The sequence below is a fragment of the Cottoperca gobio genome, chromosome 13 (genome assembly GCF_900634415.1).
Source record: "Cottoperca gobio chromosome 13, fCotGob3.1, whole genome shotgun sequence".
Lineage (NCBI taxonomy): Eukaryota > Metazoa > Chordata > Actinopteri > Perciformes > Bovichtidae > Cottoperca > Cottoperca gobio.
The window spans coordinates 20,110,021-20,133,773 of NC_041367.1; the positions used below are offsets into that span (position 1 = coordinate 20,110,021).

The following is a 23,753-nucleotide window of genomic DNA, read 5'->3' on the forward strand; positions in this document are numbered from 1 at the left end:
TTCTCTGCTACATAAGACTAAGTTTCTTTTCCCTCTTGATTTCCTCACCTCTCCTCCTCTCCTCTCCTCCTCTCCTCTCCTTGCTTCCTTTCTTCTACACGCCTGCTTGTTTCCTCACCTCTTCCAGGCTTCCTCCAGATAACCCCAGAGGGTTCTCCTCAAGCCCAGCGGAAAGGGGAGGTTGGGGGTGAGGCCGACGTCTCTGGGTCTTTCTGCCTCCACACCTCAGGGCTCGACTTTAGCACGCAGGAAATGTCCGAAGAGCACCAAGTCTCCTCCACCGAGGAGGGAACTGTCACCAAGGTGACCAAGACCACCAGAATCACCCAGCACATGGTTACCGCTGAAACGCGAACAGGTGAATCTTCAGCAACCACAACAACAACTCACCAGTTGACGAACTTTAACCACTGAGGATGCTGTAATGATATCTTAAATGTCTTTTAATTTTTTTGTTTTCTTTGGTGAGGTTGCAGTGTTCTTGTATGCTCAGCCTGCAACATGGCGAACCTCGATTAAGTAAAAGTCTTTTATTTTTATTGAGAGATATGAATGTGATGAAAAACAACAACATTTCATCAATCGGCATCATCGTCATTATCAAAGCATCAGAGTAATATATGCTTCCTTTTTTCTCATTTTAAATGTGACTATTTTTTGTTACTGTTCTTTGAGTTTTGTTAGTTTAGTCCTAGTTATTTATCAGATTTTGTTTGGTTTGAAAGTTTTCACTCTGAATGTAAACACGTTACATTGCTTGATTATTTATTGTTGTTTGTGTGTTCAGAAATACGATGGAATGAGTCATTTACTCACTTCAGTATCATGGATTTGACCATGATTGGTTCAGAATAATTAATTTTGAACCACTACAGTACAGGCCAGAGTAATATTCATGTAAATACAACTATATCATTGCTTTTTCGAAGCAGTATCCCTTCGATCAGAAATGTAATTATTTTCATATTCACCAGTAAGGAGTATAAATGATATTTTTTGACCTAATAACCTATTTTGTTTGTCTTGAAGGAAAAGTGTGAGCTTTTTGAGATTATAGGCTATTCTCATTTGCTGCCATAGTTTCATATTTTATGCATTTAGCTGGTGCTGTTACCTAGAGACAGTCACAGTGCGTGAGAAGGACACTCTGGACTCTTTTTCTGCTGTGGGGATCCAACCTGTGACCTTCTGGTTGCAGGTTCGAACATTTACTGTAGGCCACCCTGCTGCTAATCTATTTTATATTTGGTTTTTACTGTACACTGCCAGAAAAAAGACACCACTGTATATGTTGTGCATCAAGGCTTTGGCTTCAAGATACACCTCCTGACTGATGCAGATTCTTTGAAACTCAGCTCTGTACTTTGTTGAGTTTCAGAACTCTCAGCGAGCTGGAAAGAACATTTGGGGGTTTGGGTTTAAACTAAATCAATGAGAGGAGTTTTAAAGGTAAAACTGTAAAAACTTTTTTCTCTTGACACTTATAAAATAGCCCTTTAAAAATTATGTTACTGTCAGGCTGCTACAATGACAGACTGGCTAAGGAGTGGCGAGCCTTGATGTTGTACAAAAGTAATCACGTAACAAAATATGTCCTCTACAGACCGAAGGGAGGGGACTAAGAATCATAAGGCACGTCTTTAATAATCTGACATTCTTCTGTTTATTATATGGATGTTATTGAAGATATAACAGAAAACACATTGGATACTAAAATGTTAGATTAATAAAAGTATTTTTCGTAAGTGCCTTTACCCCTTATTGTTCAAAAAGCATGTCCTCCATTAGAAGTATAAACTGCTTTGAAATGGAGGGGAAAGCCTTGTGCTGTCTTTTTAGATATTTTTATTTATTGTCTATAGATTGAGACATTTAAGTTTTAAGTTTCATTCCCAAATGCAGCACCTACCATTTGAGAGACAGCTACTGTAGTGATACTGGCATAACATTTAAACTTATTTTTGATTGTATACACCATTCAGAGCCATTTACTTACATGATAACAGTTTCAAAAAATACAAAATAATGAGCTACTTTTCGAGTGGATGTAAAGCATTTAAGAATGGAAACTTTTTTACTTAACTTGGTTTACTTTACTTGGTTGGTAGATGGAATGAAATTGTGTGATAAAATGCATGAATAAATCCTGATACATCCACTCCCACACTTCTTTTCATTAACAATTTTTAACACTGAGAAATAGATAATAGATATTTTTAAAAAGCCGGACAAAAGTAGTGACATGTCAAGGTAACACGCACTAAGTAATATCTATGTGTATGGAGATTTCTACCTTTCTGGTTTAATCAAGTCATTTCTTTTAGATTATAAAGGGTTTCAGTGCCAAGTGTTTTTGTCAAAGCTGCATTGGAGAGAATGTTGGTTAAGATGTTACATCAATAAAATGATATTCACAAAAAAATCATTTGAATTATAGTTTCCTGATATTTTGACCTTCGCAGCGGCTGAATTCATATTTAATTATAGAAGTGGACTTAACAATGTTTTATGAGGTGTTCAGTGTACGATCATTCCAAATCTGTCGTCCTGAATCATTCATTCATCCATCTACACACTCACATGTCATGTTCAGGGTCACAGGGAGCTGGAGGCTTTAGCAACTCACATCGCGTGATTGGCAAAGTACATACACTGACAAATTCAAATTCATTCAAAAGAAAACACAAGTAGTATGGAAGCTCATTTATAGCAAGAAAATAAAAAAATGTGTGAGTTGAATAAAAGTACTCATGGTCAATCAAAATGATGATCATAGTAACACAGTTAAGTGTTAAGCTTAGTATCTCATATTATCATAATTCCATGGTGTAATTAGTATTTGTATCTATTTATATTTTATCTGTCCTGCATATCATGTTCATCTTTTTTTTTCCTGGCAGAAAGGGGCTTCCATACTGTGACCCCACTGAAGGGACCCATTTTAAAGTCCTGTTTCTATAAGATTTATTCAACTGTCGTCTTTGAGCAGAGCAAATCCAACATTTATTGGTGTCAATAAATTGACAAAAATCAGTGTTTAGCATTTTCTATTTTGTGATGTTGTTGCCCCCCAGTGGTGGTACATTTTTTTAATAAAAGACACAGATATAGACAGACGCAGACCACCAAGAGTTATGGTTATTCTCATGTTCACTGCAGTTTAAACATCTCAGTTACTGGAACAACATGTGAAAGTAGCAGATACAGAAGCGCATGGATGTGCATGAGGACTGATCCCTCTCACCTGTAAACATCACATAGAAAATACTGCAGGACTATTTACAGTTATGTCACAGTACTGTAGGTATTAACTGCAGGAGCAGAAGAACAGGCACAGATAAATAGAATTGAAGAACATATTATTCTCATCCTTAAGGGAAAAAAACAGAGAGAAATCAGGGTTTTTTTCTGCGGATTACAGACAAAAAGCACATGGATTAGTCTTCTTTGAAAAATTCCAGGAGGACTTTAGAAGAGACAGTGATAAACTATGGACACCGGTGCATGACGTCTTCCCATTGTGTGTGTGTGTGTGTGTGTGTGTGTGTGTGTGTGTGTGTGTTCTCAATACTTATCTGCTGCTGTGATGATGCTGTGTGACGTAGGCCACAAGAGTGAGTGTATGTGAGGGGAGTTTAATTCTGTATGAGGAGCAAACAATGTCACAGAGAGAAGGGAAGCAAGAGATTGCACCGTCACCAGCTACACTACTGATGGAGCAGACTTTTCTTTTAGAGATCATCGGATTAACCATTTTCTTCTGCTTAACAACTCAGACTCATGTTCATATAAGCAACATCATCATCTAATATCCCTTAAAGCTGGAGCATGGGAGTTTTACATAATAATAATAATAAACGTCTGTTACATTCAAGCCCTTTTGAAACAAGTTCACACAATTTTGATTAAGCCTATCGCCGCCAGGAAAAACTCTCTATATATCGCAGTATACCAGAGTTATGGTGTCTGGACTCTGTGGCAACTTTCCTGCACTGCTGCATGTATGGCTGCAGGTGAAATCACTGCATCTCCCTCGCCCCCAGGAACACACCCTTCAAGTCTTTCCAAGCTATTTTGTTTACTTCAATCCTTTCTCTGAATGCCACGTTTACTTTGTTATCTGCAGCATCTCCAGAAACATAGCTTCCGCTGTACTCCGAGCTGCTGCTCTGTAGCTATTGTCCGTCCCACATGGTAAATACTCTCACTGCCAGAGGGGAAGATACAAAGGTTCCACACCCCAGTTTAAAATCTGAAATTAAATTGTGATGCAGCGCTTCACCCCCAGCAACAAAATCAAGTCGCAATGGTTAGCGTCGTTTGAAAACAATGTTTTAACTGAAAGTTCAAGTTTTGAAATACAAAAATATATTCAAATTAAAAATAAATGTAAGAAAAGTTATTTTCAAGTTGAATATTATTTTGATTATTTTCTGTAATTCTTTGGAATACATTATGTATTTTCATTTTTCACTTTCATATATATTTTGATATTTAAGTTCTTTCAGATTCAGATCTTTTTTTTACTTTCAGATCCTATTTTTTCAGTTTCAGTCTTTTGGCCCTGATCTGGCGTGGGGGGCTTGTACCTACATTTTCTGAAGGCAACATGATTGAGGAAGGTCCTCAGCCTTCTTTGTTTTGCTGTCACTCACGTTTCAATGCACCGCTCAGTTGAAGCCAATACCAGATCAGAACCAAAAGTTTGAATCTGAAAACATAAAATCTGCAAATGAAAAAAACAAGAACTCAAATATCAACATATATATGAAAGTGAAAAATGAGAATAAATAATGTATTCCAAAGAATTAAAGAACAGAATCTAAATAATATTCAATCTGAAAATAACTGCACAATTAAAGAGTTTTAACCCATTGTTTCAAGTTCCGACTCAAGTTGTTTTCTAAAACCAAACGGCACTCTCCTTGCTCTTTTTGTGCAGCACACGAAAATCTTAATATGAAAATATAAAATATGAAATTAAAGAGAGTAATGTCAATTTAGACAAATATAACTGACAATATATTTTTTATTTAAGAAAGACATTTCTGCTACCATATCTGTTTGGATTAGGAAATAGAGTAGTTGGGAAAGTGGTTGATTTTTTTTTTTTTTTACGTGCGACAGAGGGAATATCTTTTTATATGTATCCGTTTTCCCCGAGTGTGGCATCAACAACCCCGCATACACTTCCCCTGCCTCTGTGTGGCACGAATCACCTCTCCTATCGGTGAGTGGGCTGCAAGTCAAATTAGCTCTCCGTCATCCTGCTCGCTGAGCGCACCGGAGGCTACTGCGGTAAGATGCGGCGACGCACGATGCCGAGCGGTGGATGACATGATGCGCAATGGCCGAACGAGTGGGGGGAGAGACCGAAATTGGATTCACTAACTGTGGTGTGCGGATCAAATTTAGACAATAGGGCAGAAGCGAATGCATGTTTGACACATTTGTAGTGCTGTAGCTCCAGTGGTGCAGGCCGACTGGAAGGATGTGGTGGCGCTGATCCCACTGAAGGATGCTCCACAGCCCGAGGAGGGTTGAATAGGCTTCGTCTGTAAACAACGAGGAAGCAGAGAGACATTAAGTAAAGGACACATAATTCGGAAACACTGAGGCATCGAATGAGGTGAGAAAATATCAAACATTTCTTCAGGCATCCCTTTCAGGACATGTTGGCTTGGGATACAAATGGTCCAGGTACAGTGTGTGGTTTGACGTGGTTCATCTTTATCATAGTGGTACACAGCCTCCTGATATGAGTAGGCTAATGAAATATGCGTGGCCCAAACCTATTTCTACCGCTTATGTGGCGGTTTATTGAGTCCCTTTGGTTAAATCCTTTAAATTGTGTAAACACGAGGAGTCGATTGATGTGTTTCATTTTTAGTCCATTTGATGATTCTGTATGGCTGATGCAACTACTGATCTAAGTGGCACCACGATGGACATGGTGTAAATGCACATTTTCATATAAGAATAGAGCTTGATTGTGAAGAGTAGTTTGAAAAGAAGCCATTTCGATAGAAATGTATGACCTTTGACAGACTCACACCTCCACAGACATGAGAACTGTAATCCAGTCAGCCAAACCAATGTGACACCAAATCACGTCTCTGTGTGGAATTAATTAAGCATGTTTTCATTTACCTTTATTACATGTGTGCAGAATCTGCTCTAATTGCTTTCTTATTAATGAGATAAGTAAAGTAAAGGATTTAATTGTGTCTCCTCCTGGCATGAATCTTACTATTTTAGCCATAGCAAACAATTAACTGATGATTGTACTGTTTCTTTTTTTATGAGCACAAATCAAATTTTTTGTGTGTCTTTAATTTCCTTGTATTGTCCCACTTCCCTGCAGGTTGTTTTATGACAGCTGAGTCAGCCCTCAGTGATGAGAGAGTGGCCGACAGGGAGGGCGGTGAAGCTCTGAAGACGCCGTCACTGAGCGTCAGTCTGGAAGAAAACAAACCTCTCATTATCCTCTCTATCATCGGCGCTGACAGATGGATGTCTGACCTGGATGTTTCTTTTCTTCACCTGGAGACTCTCAAAGTTAAGGAGCGATAAAGGGAAACATCACATCTCCAGCTCGCTGTCAGGAAAACAACATTCTATGTTTAGTTTTGTTTGTCGGAATGAACTCTTAAGAGATTAGCAAAAGAGTCACCTCTCTCTTTGAGTGTCAAGTAAATATTTCGCCTTTATCAGAATGAATCGGTGAGACAAGAGTATTTCAGCTTTTTCATACTGCTTAGTGTATTTTTTCAAAACTATGATATTTTTACCTTTTCAGCTGTCCCGCTCTGAATCAAGAATAGACTCTTGATAGTGTCAGCGTTCTTTTTCACAAATAGGATTTCAACTTGACCTGACAGGCTGTATTTTAATAAAGCATAAGCAAGGACAAACCAATAAAACATAGATGAGGCCGACAACAAGCACCATGCTCCAGCAGAATAACAATAACAACTACCCCTGCCTGAATGTGTCAGGCTCCACCAGAGAGATGCTCCAGAAGTGCTCCAGAGCCTCTCTGCCCTTCCCCAGCCGACTGGAGCTGGGCCTGGGAGACCTGCCACTGATCCGGGGCCTCCGAGCCTGGGCCCTGTGCTCCAAGAACCGCCGGAAAGCCAGTGGTCTGCTAGGAGGAGGACAAGCCCCCATAGCTCCTCCTGTGGGCCGCGGGGGTTCGACTTCCTGCCCCAAACCTGCAGATGTGTACCTGAGCGGGGAGTGGGGTCGCATGGGGTACGGGCTTCCCTTGGGGCTGGATGCCAGGCAAGCTGGAATCGGCGCTTTGGTAACAGTTGCCACTCTGAAGACTTCAGAGGGCAGCGGTAAGACACAGACTCAATGCCTGTTCCTCCGGACTGAAAAAGGGAGCTGTTTGTACTCCACAGCTAAGCCCAGTTCTGGTGGGACTACCAGTGCAGCCTCCAGCGTGGTTGGGGGTTGGCTGAGAGGGAAGACAGGAGGAGGAGGAGGAGGCAGAGACATCCCAGGCGGGAGGAGGGACAATGGGCCAAATCCGCCGGCACATACTGGAGTAAACCGGGTTAGGGTGCGATCTGGCCGGAGATGGAGGAAGTCCAGTAATGCAGCAGCCCGGGAGAAAACAGGCGCGAGCAGAGCGACTCAGCAGAGTAGCAGGGAGGATCCTGCTGGAGAAATCACTCTGGAAGAAAGGCAGGAAGAGCAAGACAAAGGAGGCCTGGCCAGTAAACAGTTTTCCAGCCCGCAGCAGGACAGCAAGAGAGCCAAACAGGAGAAAGAGGCAGCATGCAGAAGTCCTAGATGCTGCCACAATGCTTCTCCAAAAACCTGTACTCGGTGTGGAAGGAGAGCACAGCGGAGGGAAAGCCAGAATGGACACGAGAGAGGCGAAAGTCCAAGAAGAGGCACCTCGAACAGGATGAACATTGAGGTGAAAGGAATGAGGAAGGAGAGGCAAAGGAATGAGGAGGAGGAGAAGGGAGGCCTCTCCGGGTTAGAGTCATCTAACTCGGTTTTGGCTGTACCAAACCCGAACCTTGAATCTAACTACTTTCACCGAGAATCCAACAGCAGCTGTGATTTTGAAGAGATTAGAGAAGCCGAGAGCAACAAGGAGCTGAAGACACAAACCTCTCACAGCAAGGACAACTGTTCAGAGAGAGAGGAGGATACGAACTCTGACGTTATGAAAATACATACAGAAAACAATGATTTAATTCATGGTCACTCTGGAACGCTCACTGATGACGTTACCTCACGACTTAAAAGAGATTTTGATTACAGAAAGCCAAGTGAAAACCCCTGTGAAGAAATAGCAGCTAATCTGAATGGATTTTCTGATCACGTGGAGGCAGATCAAGAATTGGAGAAAGAGAGGGAGAGTGTGGATGTCGAAGAGGGGGAAGGGAGCATCAATCGGACTCCTGCAGAACTCTCGGCCGTATCCGACTATTCCACCTGCCCTGCCTCCATCAGCACTGCAGTCTCCCTTGAGCCGTCCGCTCCTGTAGAGGGCAGCACCTGCAATGTTGACCATGAGACTTGTGTTCGAAGAGAGCAAGAGATCAGCAGAGAAGATCACCTTGAGAGGTATCAACAAGGGGGTGTGGACCCAGGAATCATGGGTAAAGAAGAACTGGATGAAAGTAGATTTGACAAACGAGAACCAAACTGTGCGGTTGAGGAAATCAACACAAACAGAAAACCATGGCTTTTCTTTCAAAAGGCAGAAAACGGCAGCAAAATAGAGGAAAGAGAAGCTTTGTCTTCACCTCCAGGACACGGAGATCCTTCCATCTTTGATACAGACAACTGTAGTACAACTGAGCTTAACGGAGCAGAGCACAGAGATGAGCTGGCATGGGGAAATATAGAAGAGGAGTCACAGGAAGAGAATATAGAGAAGAGAGTAAACCGTGAGGAAGGGGATGAAGCTGGGGAGAGTTGGAGGAGGGAGAGCAGCTTCAATGAACTGGACAATAGGGAGCGTAAAGGTGACAAAGAACTCCAGACTGAGCGTGACACAAATGGCGATGCCATACAAGAGGATAATGATAAAGAAGGAACGAGAAACTGTGCACTAAAAGACAATCGGAGGCTGGAGGAGTCTGCGGACGCATGCAGGGCAGGCAAGAAAGAGGTTGGAGACACCTGTGGACTAACAAGCATCACCCATGTTGAAGCAACTGGTGAGACCAGCACTAGCATCACTAATGTTGCCTGTGCTGAACCTTCCACCTCTCTTGCACTCTCCCTGGCTAAACCTTCCCCCATTCCCCCCCCCCTAGGATCCATGGCAACCGGACTGCCATGCCTGGAGGCAGAGAGGGAGAATGAGGAGAAGGAAGGGGTCGGAGTGCCGGCAGGAGACGGAAAAGGAGGCCAGGAAGGGAAGAAAAGGCTCGGGAGACAATTGGAGGAGAGGGGCTCCACCGTGGCCACTGAGGTGCGGAGGAAAGAGGAGGAGGGGAAGGAGGAAGATGAGTTTGGAGTATTCATGCATGCGGAGGGAGAGCCGGCTTGGAGCGAGGGATACACCATGTCTGCCTCAGTGCCTTGTGGGAGCAGAGAAAGTGTTGGTGAGTTTCACGGTTGTTAGTCGTTCTGTCTCTTTCTATGTCTTCTGGCTGGCCTTCCCCTCCCTCTCTTTCTTACTCTTTTAGTATCTCTCGCGCCCCTTTGGGAGCTTTAGTAAGTTTGCCTTTCTGTTTGACATAGACATGGGACAGAGGATATTTTGGTTAAAGGCAACAAAGCTGGCATTAATAGGCCTCAAAAGTAGAGCAGTCTTTTAAAGATGTCAGAAACGTACCGATTTAGAGACATAATAATAGCAGCCATTTCACACTCGCTCAGAGTATTAGTGCGTTTTTAACCTTTTGTACAGTTTCAGGAATGCATATGCACACACTCTGATTTAAAGGGCCATACCAAAGTGCAATAACTATGTCACAGTTAGTCATTCTGCATACCATGCAGTGTGTCAGAAATGTAAAGCCACAGTATCATTATAAGGTAATCAACTGCTTCACATGCAATTATAATGTAACACTGACAAACAATAATGCAGACCTGGAGGAGCTTTTTTGTCTGGTTCTGGAAGTAAAGTCCCCTTCATCTTTACCTTTGACCATGTTATGTGACTCACAGTTGGAGTCATGATACAAAACATGTACAACTGCATTAGAGAATATTTGGTTTGTTGATTATAAAGAGGTTGAAGCTTTAAGGGGGGGATGGAATGGCAACAAATTGCTGCCTGATTGGTAGGAAAAATGTATCCTAAAAAAACTGCATCACAAATGGTCCGGAACATGTACATGATTTGTTGTGAAGGAGCCAAAACTCACAAACACACTTTAAAGCAAAAATACTAAATAATAAATGCACTAATAACTAATGATATCATCTGCAGCGCTCTCAGCAAGAATTTCTACTGAATGACTAAAATAATAATCTGACAATAATAATCGGCTCTTATATAGTTAACACACTCACGACGCAGACACACATGCACCTCGGTGTTTTTCTGTGTTAATCAGTCCTTATGTTTCCTAATATGCTCCCTTTAGCTAATCACCTAAGCCCAGTTTACACTGTACGTCCAAATATTTGCACCTTTAGTGGCCATGCACATCATTATCCAGTTTTCATCAGGACTATTTCTACGTAGTTCCAATGAAAAAGTCTGTTTTTAAATGTAATCTTTCAGTGCACACATATGCACGCTTCAAAAAGTCATTCATCTCCACTGTATTGAAGTGGAGGAATACATAAATCCAGTGTGATTACTTTTGAAATATATCAAGGCAGCATTGCTTTAAGGATATGAATGATAAGAACATCAATTGTCAGACTTCTAAAACATCTTTACGTCACCATAAAAATAAAGTTTGTATCAATGCTAAAATATACAGTATTGTGACATGGCAAGTAGTTTAAGTGTTTATTGATACACTAACACCAATGCTACTTTATAGAGACTGGATGTTCGCTGTCATGGATGAGACATTTAAGCAAGTTTGAAAAAAGTCTGCTAAAAGGATTTTCCTAGTGTAGAGAAATGAAGAGAAGCAAATGGTTGCCTGGAATCTGGGGGGGGGAAAGCTTTATTAGATCTACACAAAACACAGTGGCTTACTTCTCAAAATGTTTTATCTATGAAGTAAAATATATGTGACTGCATGAAACATGTTAGACTACAGGTATTGTTACGGGTAGGTTGCTGACTGTGGAACTCGAACATAATTTAATTGCATGAAACAAAATGAGTTGCCCAATAACACTTCTAATCTTGTGATAAACATGGGGGGTTGTTTCTTAGCTGGTAAGCACCACTTAGCCCTGCAGTGGAAATGAGACTCCAGTTGGTCCTGACCTGAATTCCTTACCAATCACTTTCGCTACGTGGTATTAATCATTCAGAGTGAGGTTGAGGGAGGGAGGAGGCGGCAAACAGGGCCTGGGACTCTAGGCTTATGGGGCAACGGGTAAAATAGAAAGTCACACAAAGACGAGTGAAGTGAATAAATAATAAAAAAGCTAGAACAGTCTGGTAAGTTCAGAAAATGCCATCACTGTAATGCAGCCTTTAAAGCCAGGAAAAAACAACCCGTATTAGGATATCCAGAATCTAGGCGATATCTAGTTTCATATCACGATATCTATGTAATGCCCAACCTTTGTAGGTCGTTTATATAGGTCATCTGAATGAAGGCAAAGCCGGCCAGAAACACCACAACACTAGAGGGAGATCTATCAGATACTGTACAGTGTATTACTAACCGTGTGTGTGTGTGTCTGTGTGTGTCTGTGTGTGTCTGTGTGTCTGAAAATAGCACTTGGAAACAACGCCATCACTGGGGAGTCGAACCACTGGACACCAGGCTGGACTGACAGCTCGTTCCACCAATCAGACGACACGTGGACAGCCTTCCCTCAGGATTCTTCGGATGAAGGTCGAGACGTGGTGGGAAAGTGGTGGCAGACCAGCGCTGTGGAGAAGAGCAGAGACCTCTCGGCCAATCAGAATCTGGTACAGTTGTACTTCTGTGCTCCAGATGGCGTCCATCCATTCAGAGCTTTCTTTTTCAATTGCATGTATTTGTCTCCATGATCAGTTCATTTGAATCATCAGCATTATGTCATTGTAGCCAAGCTGCTATTGGAAATGACTGGCTGTGAATGCCTGGTTATGACTTGCACTTAACATCCAATGACGATGATTTGTTAGTTATTTGTGTGGTTATTAGTATATGGTAAAGAAAATATTTGTTTGGAAATCTGTGTGCACAAATTAAGTGTTCAGATTAATAAACCCCATCAATCCAGCATAGACGTCCTATTACATTGTTGTACTCGCTATGGACAAAAATATCAAAACAGAGTTCTTTTTAATTCTATGCATTCTTCTTCCTTGGCAAGACCTGCCGCCTAAATGACCCACAATACAACTCGACTGGTTTTAAGTGTGATATACCAGTATCGGCTAATGAAGCCTTGAGCTGTTCGCCACAAACTGAGATGGGCAGCGGGCCACAGAAGTCTGGATAACGTTCTTCATTCTTAATCCACTCCCCACCTCAAGATTACAGTCATTTTCAGACTTGTAGTCTTCAGACCGATCCGAGCTGTCTCAAGTTACAATCAATCAATTTATCAGATTTTGCACTGCTCCCTCTGCAGCAGCAAGGCTTCACACTTATTGTATTCCCATATGCAGTAGTACTCCCCATAATCTCTACGAACAGATTGTGCATTTGTATGAAGAATCAACGGGAACAAACCTTGCATCGGAAGCGTCCTGGTTTACTTTTGTAGTTCAAGTAGTATTGACCAATCATGTTTGAGCGAGCTTTGGTTGAATGCAGGTAAACAGTCCGTTTGTTGAGCAAAAGATGCATTGCAAGATGCAAAAGAGGTGAACTGCATTGGCCAAAAGGCAATCTCATAACCCATCAGCTAACGTCTGATGCGTCTGAGATTGTACTCCCCAAAACCTGTGAACACACATTGATTTGTTAAATCGGCACACTTTAATAAACCATGCATCTGTGAACTCAGTCTACCAATCCACAGTCACAGCTTTCGATTACAATCATTTGTTTTTGTTTACGATGTGAATCAGTCAGTAAGGCTGTGTATTTGGGATAAAGTCTTAAAATTCACTTAGTGGTGGAAGTCCTCCAAAACAGGTGTGTGAGATGTCTGCCTTCAACCAAAGACGGATGCATGAGCACAGCTGCTAGCTTTGTTGAGAGCTCATGAATATAGCAGTTTGTTGTTCTGGCTGCATTGCTAAGTGGTCTCTTGACGATACCATCACTGTAAAAAGTTATAACTCTGGTGGATCCCTGTTGAATGTTGGTGATTGTTGATGTTCTAAGAGATCTTATATTTACTGCAGGCAAACACTGTAGTGAAGTTGTGTCCAGCACTCCTCATCAACATCACCAACAACTCCTTCAAAGTTACCTTAATGTCGAAATCCTATAACTTGCCCGGGTCTGGGCCAACCTTTGGTTCAAACCTCATTTTAAAATACTGATATGGACTAATATTTTGGTAGCACAGATCATGTTGGCCTTTCCCTGGCCTTGTGTTCATAAAAAGCTTCCCCCCCTCAGGCTCAGTCAGAATCTGGACTGTATTTTCTAAAATACTGAGTCTGAGTCAGACCAAATAGTTTGCAATTATTGATATTGAAAGTCAGACAGAATTTCAAAGAGTGCCAGTGGTCCCCAGATCCCCAGGGCAACTATTGCTGGAGGCAGATCGCTCCTGAACCTATTCAAAGTGAAACTTGTTCCAAAGTAAAGTAGTGCTTTAAGATTGCTTTAATAAAACAAGTTCATCTCAGACACAGCAGTGGGGCCATTCCACTGTATTAAATATGGCTTTGTGCACACAGAAAGAAAAGAGCTTAAGTGAAATAAGACCCACTAACAACTACTGTTTAAGCTTCCATTCCCACCAATTCAGCTCAAACCTTAACCATTTCCACCCCACCCATATACATATACATATACATATACATATACATATATATATATATATATATATATATATATATATATATATATATATATATATATATATATATATACATATACATATACATATATATATATATATATATATATATATATACTTGCATTTGTCGGCAATTGGATGGCGAGCACTTCTGTTCTACAGACTGCTCAGAAACCCTCCGTATTGTCAATTCACCTAGGAAAGCCATATATCCTCTAAATGCCCTCAGTCTGTGGTTGTAAAGTTTCATGAGGCTAAAGTCTTGTAATCATGGTGATGTAAGGGTATTTGAATTAAAGTATCTTCTGAGAGATATTCGAGGTTGAGTTACTGAGGTTGCTTTAAAATCTTTGTGCTACTATTTTGAGCTCACTTAACTTCCAGCTCAGGGCTAAATGTATTGAAACAGGCTGGCTGCTGGCTTGCAAGTCCCCCGAGGCTCCCAAAGTAAATCAATAACAACGATAAACACACAGTATATGGAATATTTTTCTTTTTAGAAATCCAGGCCACATTTATCAGGGCAGTTTTACCCCAAAGGACAGCTACACTGTATATAGTCCTAGATGTGTCTAAAATAAACTGGTCATTAATTATTTCAGTTAATAATGATTTAGTCCGACTTTGGTGCATCATTTAATCTGTGTATACGCTTGTTTTTTTTCTGTAAGATCTCAGTGCTTATTTCTTTAAAAATGGAAACAGAAGCCGGCACTGCAGTAAGAGTCTCCCAGTGGACATTAAACGCAGTGAAAGGATGCAGATGAAAAATGAGCTCTGCCGAAAGCTGCAGTGAAGGAGGGTGTTGGGAGAAAACTCCTTTTTAAATGAGTTGTTTCATTGCTTATAGTGCCATGAAGAAGACTTTTAAGAGAATCAAGTGTTAACTTCATATGTGATGAACTCAGAACTCTCTGATGTTGTAGTTACTGATGAGGTCTCTTTGTCTCTCCTGCAGGCGTCTGTCTTTGCTGAAGCCTTCCCCTCGCTGCCTGCTTCGTCCTCAACTGACCCCCGTGACCTCAACACTGTTCCCACACTGAGCCAACTCCTCAGGGGCAGAGACAGCCAGGACCAGGGGTAGGTAAACCGTCTCACTGCGTGTCCGGTAACATAACCCAGTCATTTTGATTCACTGTATATCAGTTGATCTGCTGCAGTGTTTACTGGCTGAGTTGACACATTCCTCCGATTTGTAATAAGATATATCAGATACCACAGAATAATCCTACATTACATGCTTGTAATCAGCTCTAATAAAATAATATGGAGGATTCTTTCCTGTCGGGAGCTCATATTTACTGCAAATGACAGGACATGAACACAGCAACACTACAGCAAGTACACCTGCAAGTGTGCAACAGCTGAGCAGTTTAACAATGATTAAACTAGAGGAAAATATCTGTTTTCTAATATTTTATTCTCACAAATCCAATACAGGGCAGTAAGCGTCTTTGAGTTTCTAGAAAAGCACTATACAAATCTAATGTATTATTACTACAGTGCAGTGCAGTGCAGTGCTTGGCAGAAAGATTTTTGTACCGAAAATCTTATTGCGCCTCCCCTTTTTACCAAATAAAATCGGGATTTCTTGTCATAAAATAGAATTTTTACTACATAAATCTCCTGAGCCTTTGCTTTTAAATTTTGGATTGAGAATTATTATATCATAAATATGCAATGTTCCATTGATTGCTACCTAAGCAGAGATTTCCTGTGTATCTGACACAAAAACGTTTGTCTGTTTCTTTTCTTTTTTGAGATGTGACCACATAGTCACACCAAACAGAACCAGGAGTTTATGGAAGGACATACATTTTAAACTAATAACTCATTTTATAAATGAAAAAATAAAATGTATGGTAGAATGAAGGTGGATTTGTAAATTAATGTGGGGATCAAATACCATGTTTTTTCAAATGTAACAAATTGTGGCCACCAAGTGGTTAATGTGGTGAACTGCAAGGTGGAGGTTGCCTGCATATCTGAAAACAAAACATGGATTGTATTTATGATTGATTATCATATGGCAGAGCGAGTCTTTGATGCACATTACGGTTTAACAATACTGTTGAACCGTAACGGTTCTTGAAATACAGAATCCTCAAGTTTTGTTGAAGAGATTGTATAGTAAATGAAGTTATCAATCTTTAAAACATGTCTATGTAAATGAAGACGCTTCTTTGACGCTTCTACTCTGTGTTGTTCTTGTTTGACCCTGCAGGCCGTTGGACAGCTTCCATGACTTGAACAAAATGATTTGCCAGAGATACAAGAGAGCGAATGGCGTGTCTCGTGATCTGCTGCTGAGGACTTTACACCTAGAGCCGCTCCACACTGTGAGTAAAGACTGCTATCATTCACAATGACAGACATGGGAATGGCAATGCAGCATTTCCTAGCAAACAAAGTATGCTTTGATCACTTGATTCACATCATGCTGACGTGTTTCACTGTTCAGCAAATCCAATGTTACAGTAAATGATCTCTCTCTCCACACACACACACACACACATTATTTCTACACATAATGCCATGCAGAGGAATTAGCACAGAACGCTTAGTGTTCAGTTTCATTTGTTAAGCTTCAAGGTTTCTAAATTGAATTTGTCAGGGCAGCCTTAACAGCTTGTAAAATGATCTGATATTGCTGTTAGACTGATAAAAACTGCAGCTCCATTCAAATGAAGTGACCGCTGTTATATGCAAAACACTCCTCACACTTCACAGACGCTGATAAATGAACAGGTCTCACAGTTAAACTAAACCATGTGAGAGAACTACAGAGCACCTGGTGTGTGATGTACTTTTGTTTAGTTGCCTGAAATAAGGTCTGTGGTTAACACAATCTTAAGAGATTAAATCGTTTATTTTTTTCAACAGACCTAAAGTACAAAAACTTTTATTTACAATCGTATGGAAAAAAAAGCAGCAAATCCTCCCATGGAGCCAGAGGCTTAAAATAATAATCAGTTATCATATTTATTGTACATAAATGTTTCTGTCGACGAACACATCAATAAATCAGCTCATCACTTACAGACTGAACCACTGGGTTGTGGAGCTGCTTTTAGCAGGTGTTCAGTATGTGAATGTTTTTATCTTTGCAGGACAGCAGACCTGCTCCCTGGACAGCCAATCGCCGTCTCTCACCCGGCCTTCCCTCAGCCAATCAGAACGCTCAGAACGCTGCCGCTAAGCGACGGCTGTCGTATGACTACAACAGAAACATCATGGAGTAACTGTGCGGGTTCAGCTCTGTTTGTACTGCGATTCATCAACTGACAGTTCGGACCGACACCGTGTTTCTCAAGACTGTGGATTGACAACATTTTTACTATCTGTTAGTCAAATACTGACTCACCTATTGACTCTTTGCACTCTCTGGATAACTAAGCCTGAGCCGGTGAGAAGATAAAACTCAGAAATGAAAATGGAGCGACAGTTGTGTATCAGAAGTTGTCTCCTCCAGCTCCTGTTGATGTATACTGGTGGAGTGTTTCCATTACACATGTGCCACCTTGTTCACCACCACCCTCCATCCCTGAAGTTGTCCATCCTGCATTTTTTTTTTTTTTTACTCAGAATATTTAAATTGTCCCTTGATAGAAATATCTCTGTGACAGAGCTGCTGTTTTTGACAGAAATGGTCTCATTGTTTGAGTTAATCTCAATGGGTTGAGCCAGACAAAAACATCGACTTGCAAGGAATAAATGATAAGAAAATATATATCATACATGTTATTTTTGCATTCATGATTTTGCAGGTCAGCATGCTTTGCTCACTATCGTATCTGTATTGATATAGGCCAACATTTCTTCCCCACTCTTCTCTTTCTATTAACTTTTGCAAAAGATGAGATTTGTTATCCAGAATATTGTCTCTGTGTCTCCACCAAAGCGCTGTCTAACTCAACACATGAGATTTGTTCATCTTGTGGAGCAGCGCTGCCAGAAAGGCTGCAGAACGGATGTTGTGTTCATGTCACGTGGAAATGGAAGAAAGCAATAAGAGCAAAGGATTTCTGTTACAACTTGCAATCATTGAAATGATCAGACAGTTCAAGATGGCAACGTTACTGATCGTGAAATTTGCACATTGAAATAATAATTATTCAGCACTGAACCTTTTGGGCGTTAAACGATTAATACATTATAATTGCCAGATTAGCAGTGAATTAGTCGCAGTGATGGAGCCATTCAGGTTTTCTTTTTGTAATTATTCTGTAACATGCTGTGTCAAGTATATTGGAGCTTTCTGAAAAACTACATTTTTTAATTATATTTACAAATACAGTGACAAAAAGCTCCCAGAAATGATGCTTTTATTTTGTTAGAGAAAAAAACAAGCAATGACATAATGCTCCTTTTTGCTGTAACTCCATTAAGACGGTAGCTTGACCATGTAACCGCAGGAAATCTTTATTCAAACATGCTGTAACCTCAACTCTCTACACCAGAAACCTGCAATGTGACCGACTGTATGGACGCAAACATATCTCTACATGCTACATTCATGCTATTGTCGAAGCTCATTTCCTTCCCTTTCTCGTTTTTGAAAGATAGAAGCAAAAGAAAATCATGTGATCCCACTGGGGAGCAAAGTAAAGCATTATTTTTACTCGCAGAATGCTGAAGATGGGTCCAGGTGGGACGTGGCTTATGATTTTCCTTCACTTTTTTTGCAAAGCCTGCTTTCATTGTGTATTTGCTACAGAATCTTTGGTTCCTCAGAGAAACGAGTTTGTCTTCCACTTAGTGCCAACAGGAACACCAATGAAAGTGCCAATGTAACGAAGCGAAGGAGACGTAGCCTCTTGTTTATCAGACACACTGAAGTGGACTCCAACAAATATTCTGGCATGTGACAATGTCTTTCTTTATCTCTGGCTTCCTGTCGGCCCCTTGTCCATACTCAGTTGAGTCCACTTCACGGGACAAACTTGAATCTAGCTGCCAATCAAAACAAGGTCTTCAGAATATTGTTCACATTGTAACCATGTCGATGATGCACTGTACATTTTTAATTTAGACACACTACTACATATTATCACCTCAGATGGTTTATTTCGCTCTACGTTGTATATTTCTCTTGTCAATTTAATGATTTGTGGTGAAATTCAGAAGTGTGTGTGTGTGTGTGTGTGTGTGTGTGTGTTTGTGCGTGTGTGTGTGTGTGTGCCATTTGTACAAACTACAAATTGCTGAAAAAGATGAATATTTTCTGATCTGTTCAAATGTGGAGAAAGGAGTTGTAGCCTTGTTAACTGATGTAATAAATTGATACTGTGTGATGGCTAACCGCTTCAGAAGTATGTGACGTGTTCACTTTAAAATTACATATCCAGCTGACGAGCAAGACAAGCTATAACCACCACAAGATCGGCTGTTAGGGTCCTCTGCCTGAAATGGAGGAACATTTTGGAGTCTAATCATGTAAATATATGTATATAGATGGAAGGACCAGGCTCCTCCACTCGCTGAGGTTGGATTAGCTTCACAGCCAGAGGAGGTTTTAATGTACATATGGGAGTAAGATGGACTTTTGCTCTAGAACTTTTCTATACTAAAATCAGAACCTAGTATTATCCAAAGTCAGCCAACTTCATGTCATAAATGTAAAAGTGTAGTTTCATGTTCATACTACTGTCACACTGTTGAGCGGCCACGGCAGAACATTTCTCTGAATGTATTGATTTCAATTTGTTGTATAAAATGACAAGAATGTGTAACCTGTAAACACACAGATATAAAATGATGCTGATTGGTGTTGGACAATATGTCCATTCTGCCGAGCAGTGCTAAGATTTCGTATAAGTTTGGTTTGCAAAGAAATGTCATTACGGTCAGACTGGTGTCCAAAGAGTTATGGACATTTAAAAGTCATCACTCTGCAATTTGATGCCATCACAATGTGCAGGATTACTCAGACGTTATGCTGCTACTGCAAAATGCATCTAGAAGGCTCCTTCTGTCCAAGAATTAGTGAAAGAGTAATAGCAAAATATTATGAGTAAATGATCCGCTGCGACAGCCTGGTCCTGCAGACTACGTCCCTTACTGACTCAGAAGGCGACGCAGGTTCTTGTCCAGGCTCTTGTCATCTCACGCCTTGATTACTGCAACTCCCTACTTGCTGGACTGCCTACATGTGCCTACATGTGCCATTCGACCTCTACATCTCATCCAGAATGCAGCAGACCTACTGGTCTTCAACTTACCCAAGTTCTCCCACACTACACCGCTCCTCCGCTCCCTTCACTGGCTACCAGAGGCGGCCCGAATCTGCTTTAAGACTCTGGTACTGGCCTACCGTGCTGTGAATGGATCAGCCCCTTCCTACATCCAGGCCATGGTCAAACCATACACCCCAGCGCGTTCACTTCACTCTGCATCGGATAATCTGCTCGTTACTCCCTCACTGAGAGTGGGACCCAGTTTGCTATCCTGTCTCCAAAATGGTGGAACGACCTCCCCATTGTCAGGTCAGCAGAAAGCCTTTACACCTTTCGTCGCAGACTGAAAACTCAACAAATAAAAATAAATAAATAAATAAAATGTATTCTGTTCTCTGTATGTTGCACTTATATTTGTTTGGCTTATTTGAAGCTATTGGTTGAATTCATATTCTATTGTTTCTGTATGTTGCACTTATGTTTGTCTTATTTGAAGCTATTGTTCTGCACTTAAAGGATTGTACCTATTTGAAGCTAATGTACTTGCACGATTCTTGCTGTTCGGAGTTGTGTCCTCATGATTGTTTGCACTTATTGTGAGTCGCTTTGGACAAAAGCATCAGCTAAATGAACTGTGATGTAATAATGTACCAAATTGGATGCATTTTGTAAGAGGAGTGGTTCAAAAACACAGTTTTGTAAAAAAGTTCAAAGTAGCTGCAGAGCTGGTAGAAACCTCCTGGTCACAAGCCGACACTTTTAGCTCATAGGCACACCAACACCATCTCCCCCTGACTATGAATACACAGGCAAACAAACAGATAAAATAGCACGCTTTGTGACATATTTAATCGTTTATCAAAACAACATGTTACGTAACGTGATAGTCAGATACCAACATGTTTATATTTTTACATATTATTGGAAACCAGCCGACTTAATAAACAGAACCCAAGTTTAGAAAATAATAATTTAAAAAAAGAAAAAGAAAAGAAAAGAAAATCATAATAATAATAATAAATTATATTTAATTGCAGGTTGAATATAATGTGTCTGCAGGATTGTTCAGGAAATCCCACAGAGGCTGAAGAAGTCGTCTGGTTCACTTGAATACAAAGCCAACATCTCTCCCTGGTGAGATGAGTGAGGCAGCTCTGTGGTCCAGAGAGAGTTAAGCACTGTATTTGCTGAGTCAGAGCAGCTTCCTGCCTGCTGCACCATGATAACAGAGCTTTGTACTGCGTGGTAGAAAACAGGCCTATTGGCAGCAGACTGCACGGCTTCACCTTTTACACCGCATGAGTCAGCTGGCCTTTTACGTAAACATCACAAACAAGACAGCGATTACTTCCAGGAGAAACTAACAGAGCATGCTGGAGGTGTTTTAATGTGCCTGGCAACCTCTGTCTGTGGAAACAAGTGGCAGGTTCCCGACGAGTTAGGAATTCAGACCTGTCAACTGGAATTTAAGTTTAAGCTTCATTAAGCTTGCCTTAAGGAATAGTTAGAAAGAAGCATATTCCTTCTCTTGCTGAGAGTTGTGCGAGAACATTAATACCGCTCTAAAGTCTGCCGCTGATAGTGTTCGGTCTGAAGGGTTAAGTTTAGGGTTTGAAGTTTCAGCAGGTTTCCTGGCAACAAGATTTCATTAAGTCACAGCTCCCAGACAAGAAATAGTCTGGCACATGACCCTTTCAAAACCACATGTTGTTTGTTTTTTGTGCGGATTAAACAAGCAAGATATAATGTTAATGGTAAGCTGACAAGTGTCATGTTCGTACAGTAAGTCATCCGAGGATAGTGCCTTTCTCAAGATGAATGGCAGGAATATATTATATTCTACATTATACACTATGCTCCATTTCCATATTTGGAGAAAACACATAACATGCTATTTCCACAGTGAGAGAAGCAGGACAGAGATCTGAACTCTTCCTCTAACAAGTCAAACGGGTGCTGCTCAGCAGATAAAATAATGCTGCAGTTTAACAGTTAATGTGAAAGCCTGGCCCATACGTACTTCATACTCAATACTTTGTACTTAACATTCAGAGATGTTTCAATTTCACACCACGTTTTGAAACAGCTGTGTGTTTGTGCTATAGAATTGTTTTCTTGTCAGTAGCACAAAGACCATGGAAAATCATTTAGGCCATCATGGACATCAAGGGAGCGCTCCACTGACCCAGACGGGTTGTTAAAGGTCAATTTGAGGCGAAGTTATTGAAGAAACTGGCAGGCACTTAAAGGAATACTTGACTCGCAGAATGATCGCAATTATTACCCTGTGTTAACTTGAATCTTTGAAGAAAACTGTTTCCGCTTGTCTCCAAGGTGAACGAAGAACTAAAAAACCGAGAAAAGTCTTGATGAATTGAAATGAATGGGGGCCGCGTTTAACAACAGCAACACTTTCAAAACATCCGTTTACAAACTCTCACATAACTCGTGCAGTATAATCCAAGTCTCATTTATGCAGTCGTATGCTCACTACTTCCCAATCACATTTTCACTAAAACCTTACTGTATAAAACACTTCTGCACACAGTCTCACGCTTCAGCAGGTGCGCTACTCGCCTTTATTAAATAATACTTTTTTAGAAAAACTTGTGTGAGAGTCTGTAAACCGATGTTTTGATATTCTTTCTGTTGTTAAAAGCAGCCTATATTTACTTCAATTCATCACAAATGTTCTACAATTTTGGATTTTTCCTTCACCGTGGAGGCAAGCGAGAAAAACAAATACAAGGTGAGTAATTGATATGTTCATGCTGTGGGTGAAGAACTCCTTTAAGAAAAACACTATTGACCAATAATATGAATAAGTAAAATGATTTAGCAGGTTGTACTCACCGTGATCATGTAGTGGATTTACAAGGAACACAGACAGCATCTGACTGCAGCCCACAGCTCTCCACCGTCTTCAGGCCCAGATACCGTCAGTGTGAGAATACAATAGAACTCAACAGAACCAGATGAGGACCCCATCACAGAAAGGGTGTGGGCAACATTTGGTTTGGAAAACATGGATCAGAAGTATTACAACAGACAGATACATGCACTAACTTCCCACACACATACTGTATGTACCAATCTGCAACTCTGTTAGGTTGAACCAAACAAAGATGGCAGCCGAAAGGTGACACATCATATCCTTCCTTGCTTTGGATGAGGCTGAGAAAATAAGAGTTCAATTGAAATACAAAATATAGTCAAATAAGATCTATATTTTGGTAAATTAACATTTGTTCATGAGTCTTAGAAGACAAGGAAGCAGATGTGTGGCTTCCTGGTGAGCTTTGGCCAAAAGAAATCCTTATTTGTGAAATAAATATTTTTTGAGCAGCAGAAAGATTTATTTTTCATGTCAGTAGGATAGAAAATGTCTCTAAAACAGATTTGTCAAACAACTTACAACTTTCTTTAAGTTTGGCTTGGAGTTACAATTGAGAAGAGACAGATGCAGTCATTGAAAGAGTATTAACAGACTTTTCCAGGATCCATGATCCACTTCCAGGACTCTGAGCTGGACACACCCTGCTATTT

At 40.7% G+C, this 23,753-nt stretch overlaps 2 protein-coding genes and 1 long non-coding RNA gene across 4 annotated transcripts in view; 2 read left to right on the forward strand and 1 right to left on the reverse strand.

Moving 5' to 3' along the window:
- Positions 1-2,223, forward strand: part of prx (periaxin) — a 33,234-nt gene extending 31,011 nt beyond the window's left edge. Inside the window, exon 10 of the mRNA XM_029446060.1 lies at positions 128-2,223. Within this exon, the coding sequence (XP_029301920.1) occupies positions 128-414 (287 nt within the window). The 3' untranslated portion in view covers positions 415-2,223. The remainder of the gene's footprint in view (positions 1-127) is intronic.
- A 3,076-nt stretch (positions 2,224-5,299) lies between these two features.
- LOC115018160 (uncharacterized) lies at positions 5,300-19,326 on the forward strand. 2 transcript variants are annotated; one of them, XM_029447017.1, is made up of 7 exons: positions 5,300-5,629; positions 6,365-9,188; positions 9,288-9,578; positions 11,838-12,034; positions 14,990-15,111; positions 16,256-16,370; positions 17,142-19,326. In XM_029447017.1, exons 2-7 carry the CDS (start codon positions 6,929-6,931, stop codon positions 17,271-17,273), a joined length of 3,117 nt encoding a protein of 1,038 aa, XP_029302877.1. In that variant the 5' UTR covers positions 5,300-5,629; positions 6,365-6,928; the 3' UTR covers positions 17,274-19,326. The 2 variants fall into 2 exon arrangements, with proteins under 2 accessions (XP_029302877.1, XP_029302876.1); XM_029447016.1 differs by having other exon boundaries at positions 6,365-9,578.
- Positions 11,105-23,311, reverse strand: LOC115018161 (uncharacterized). Its single transcript, XR_003833327.1, has 3 exons — positions 23,061-23,311; positions 12,786-12,998; positions 11,105-11,993 (listed from the first exon to the last, which is right to left on the reverse strand). It is a non-coding gene; the product is annotated as an uncharacterized LOC115018161 (long non-coding RNA).
- Positions 23,312-23,753: the final 442 nt, after the last annotated feature.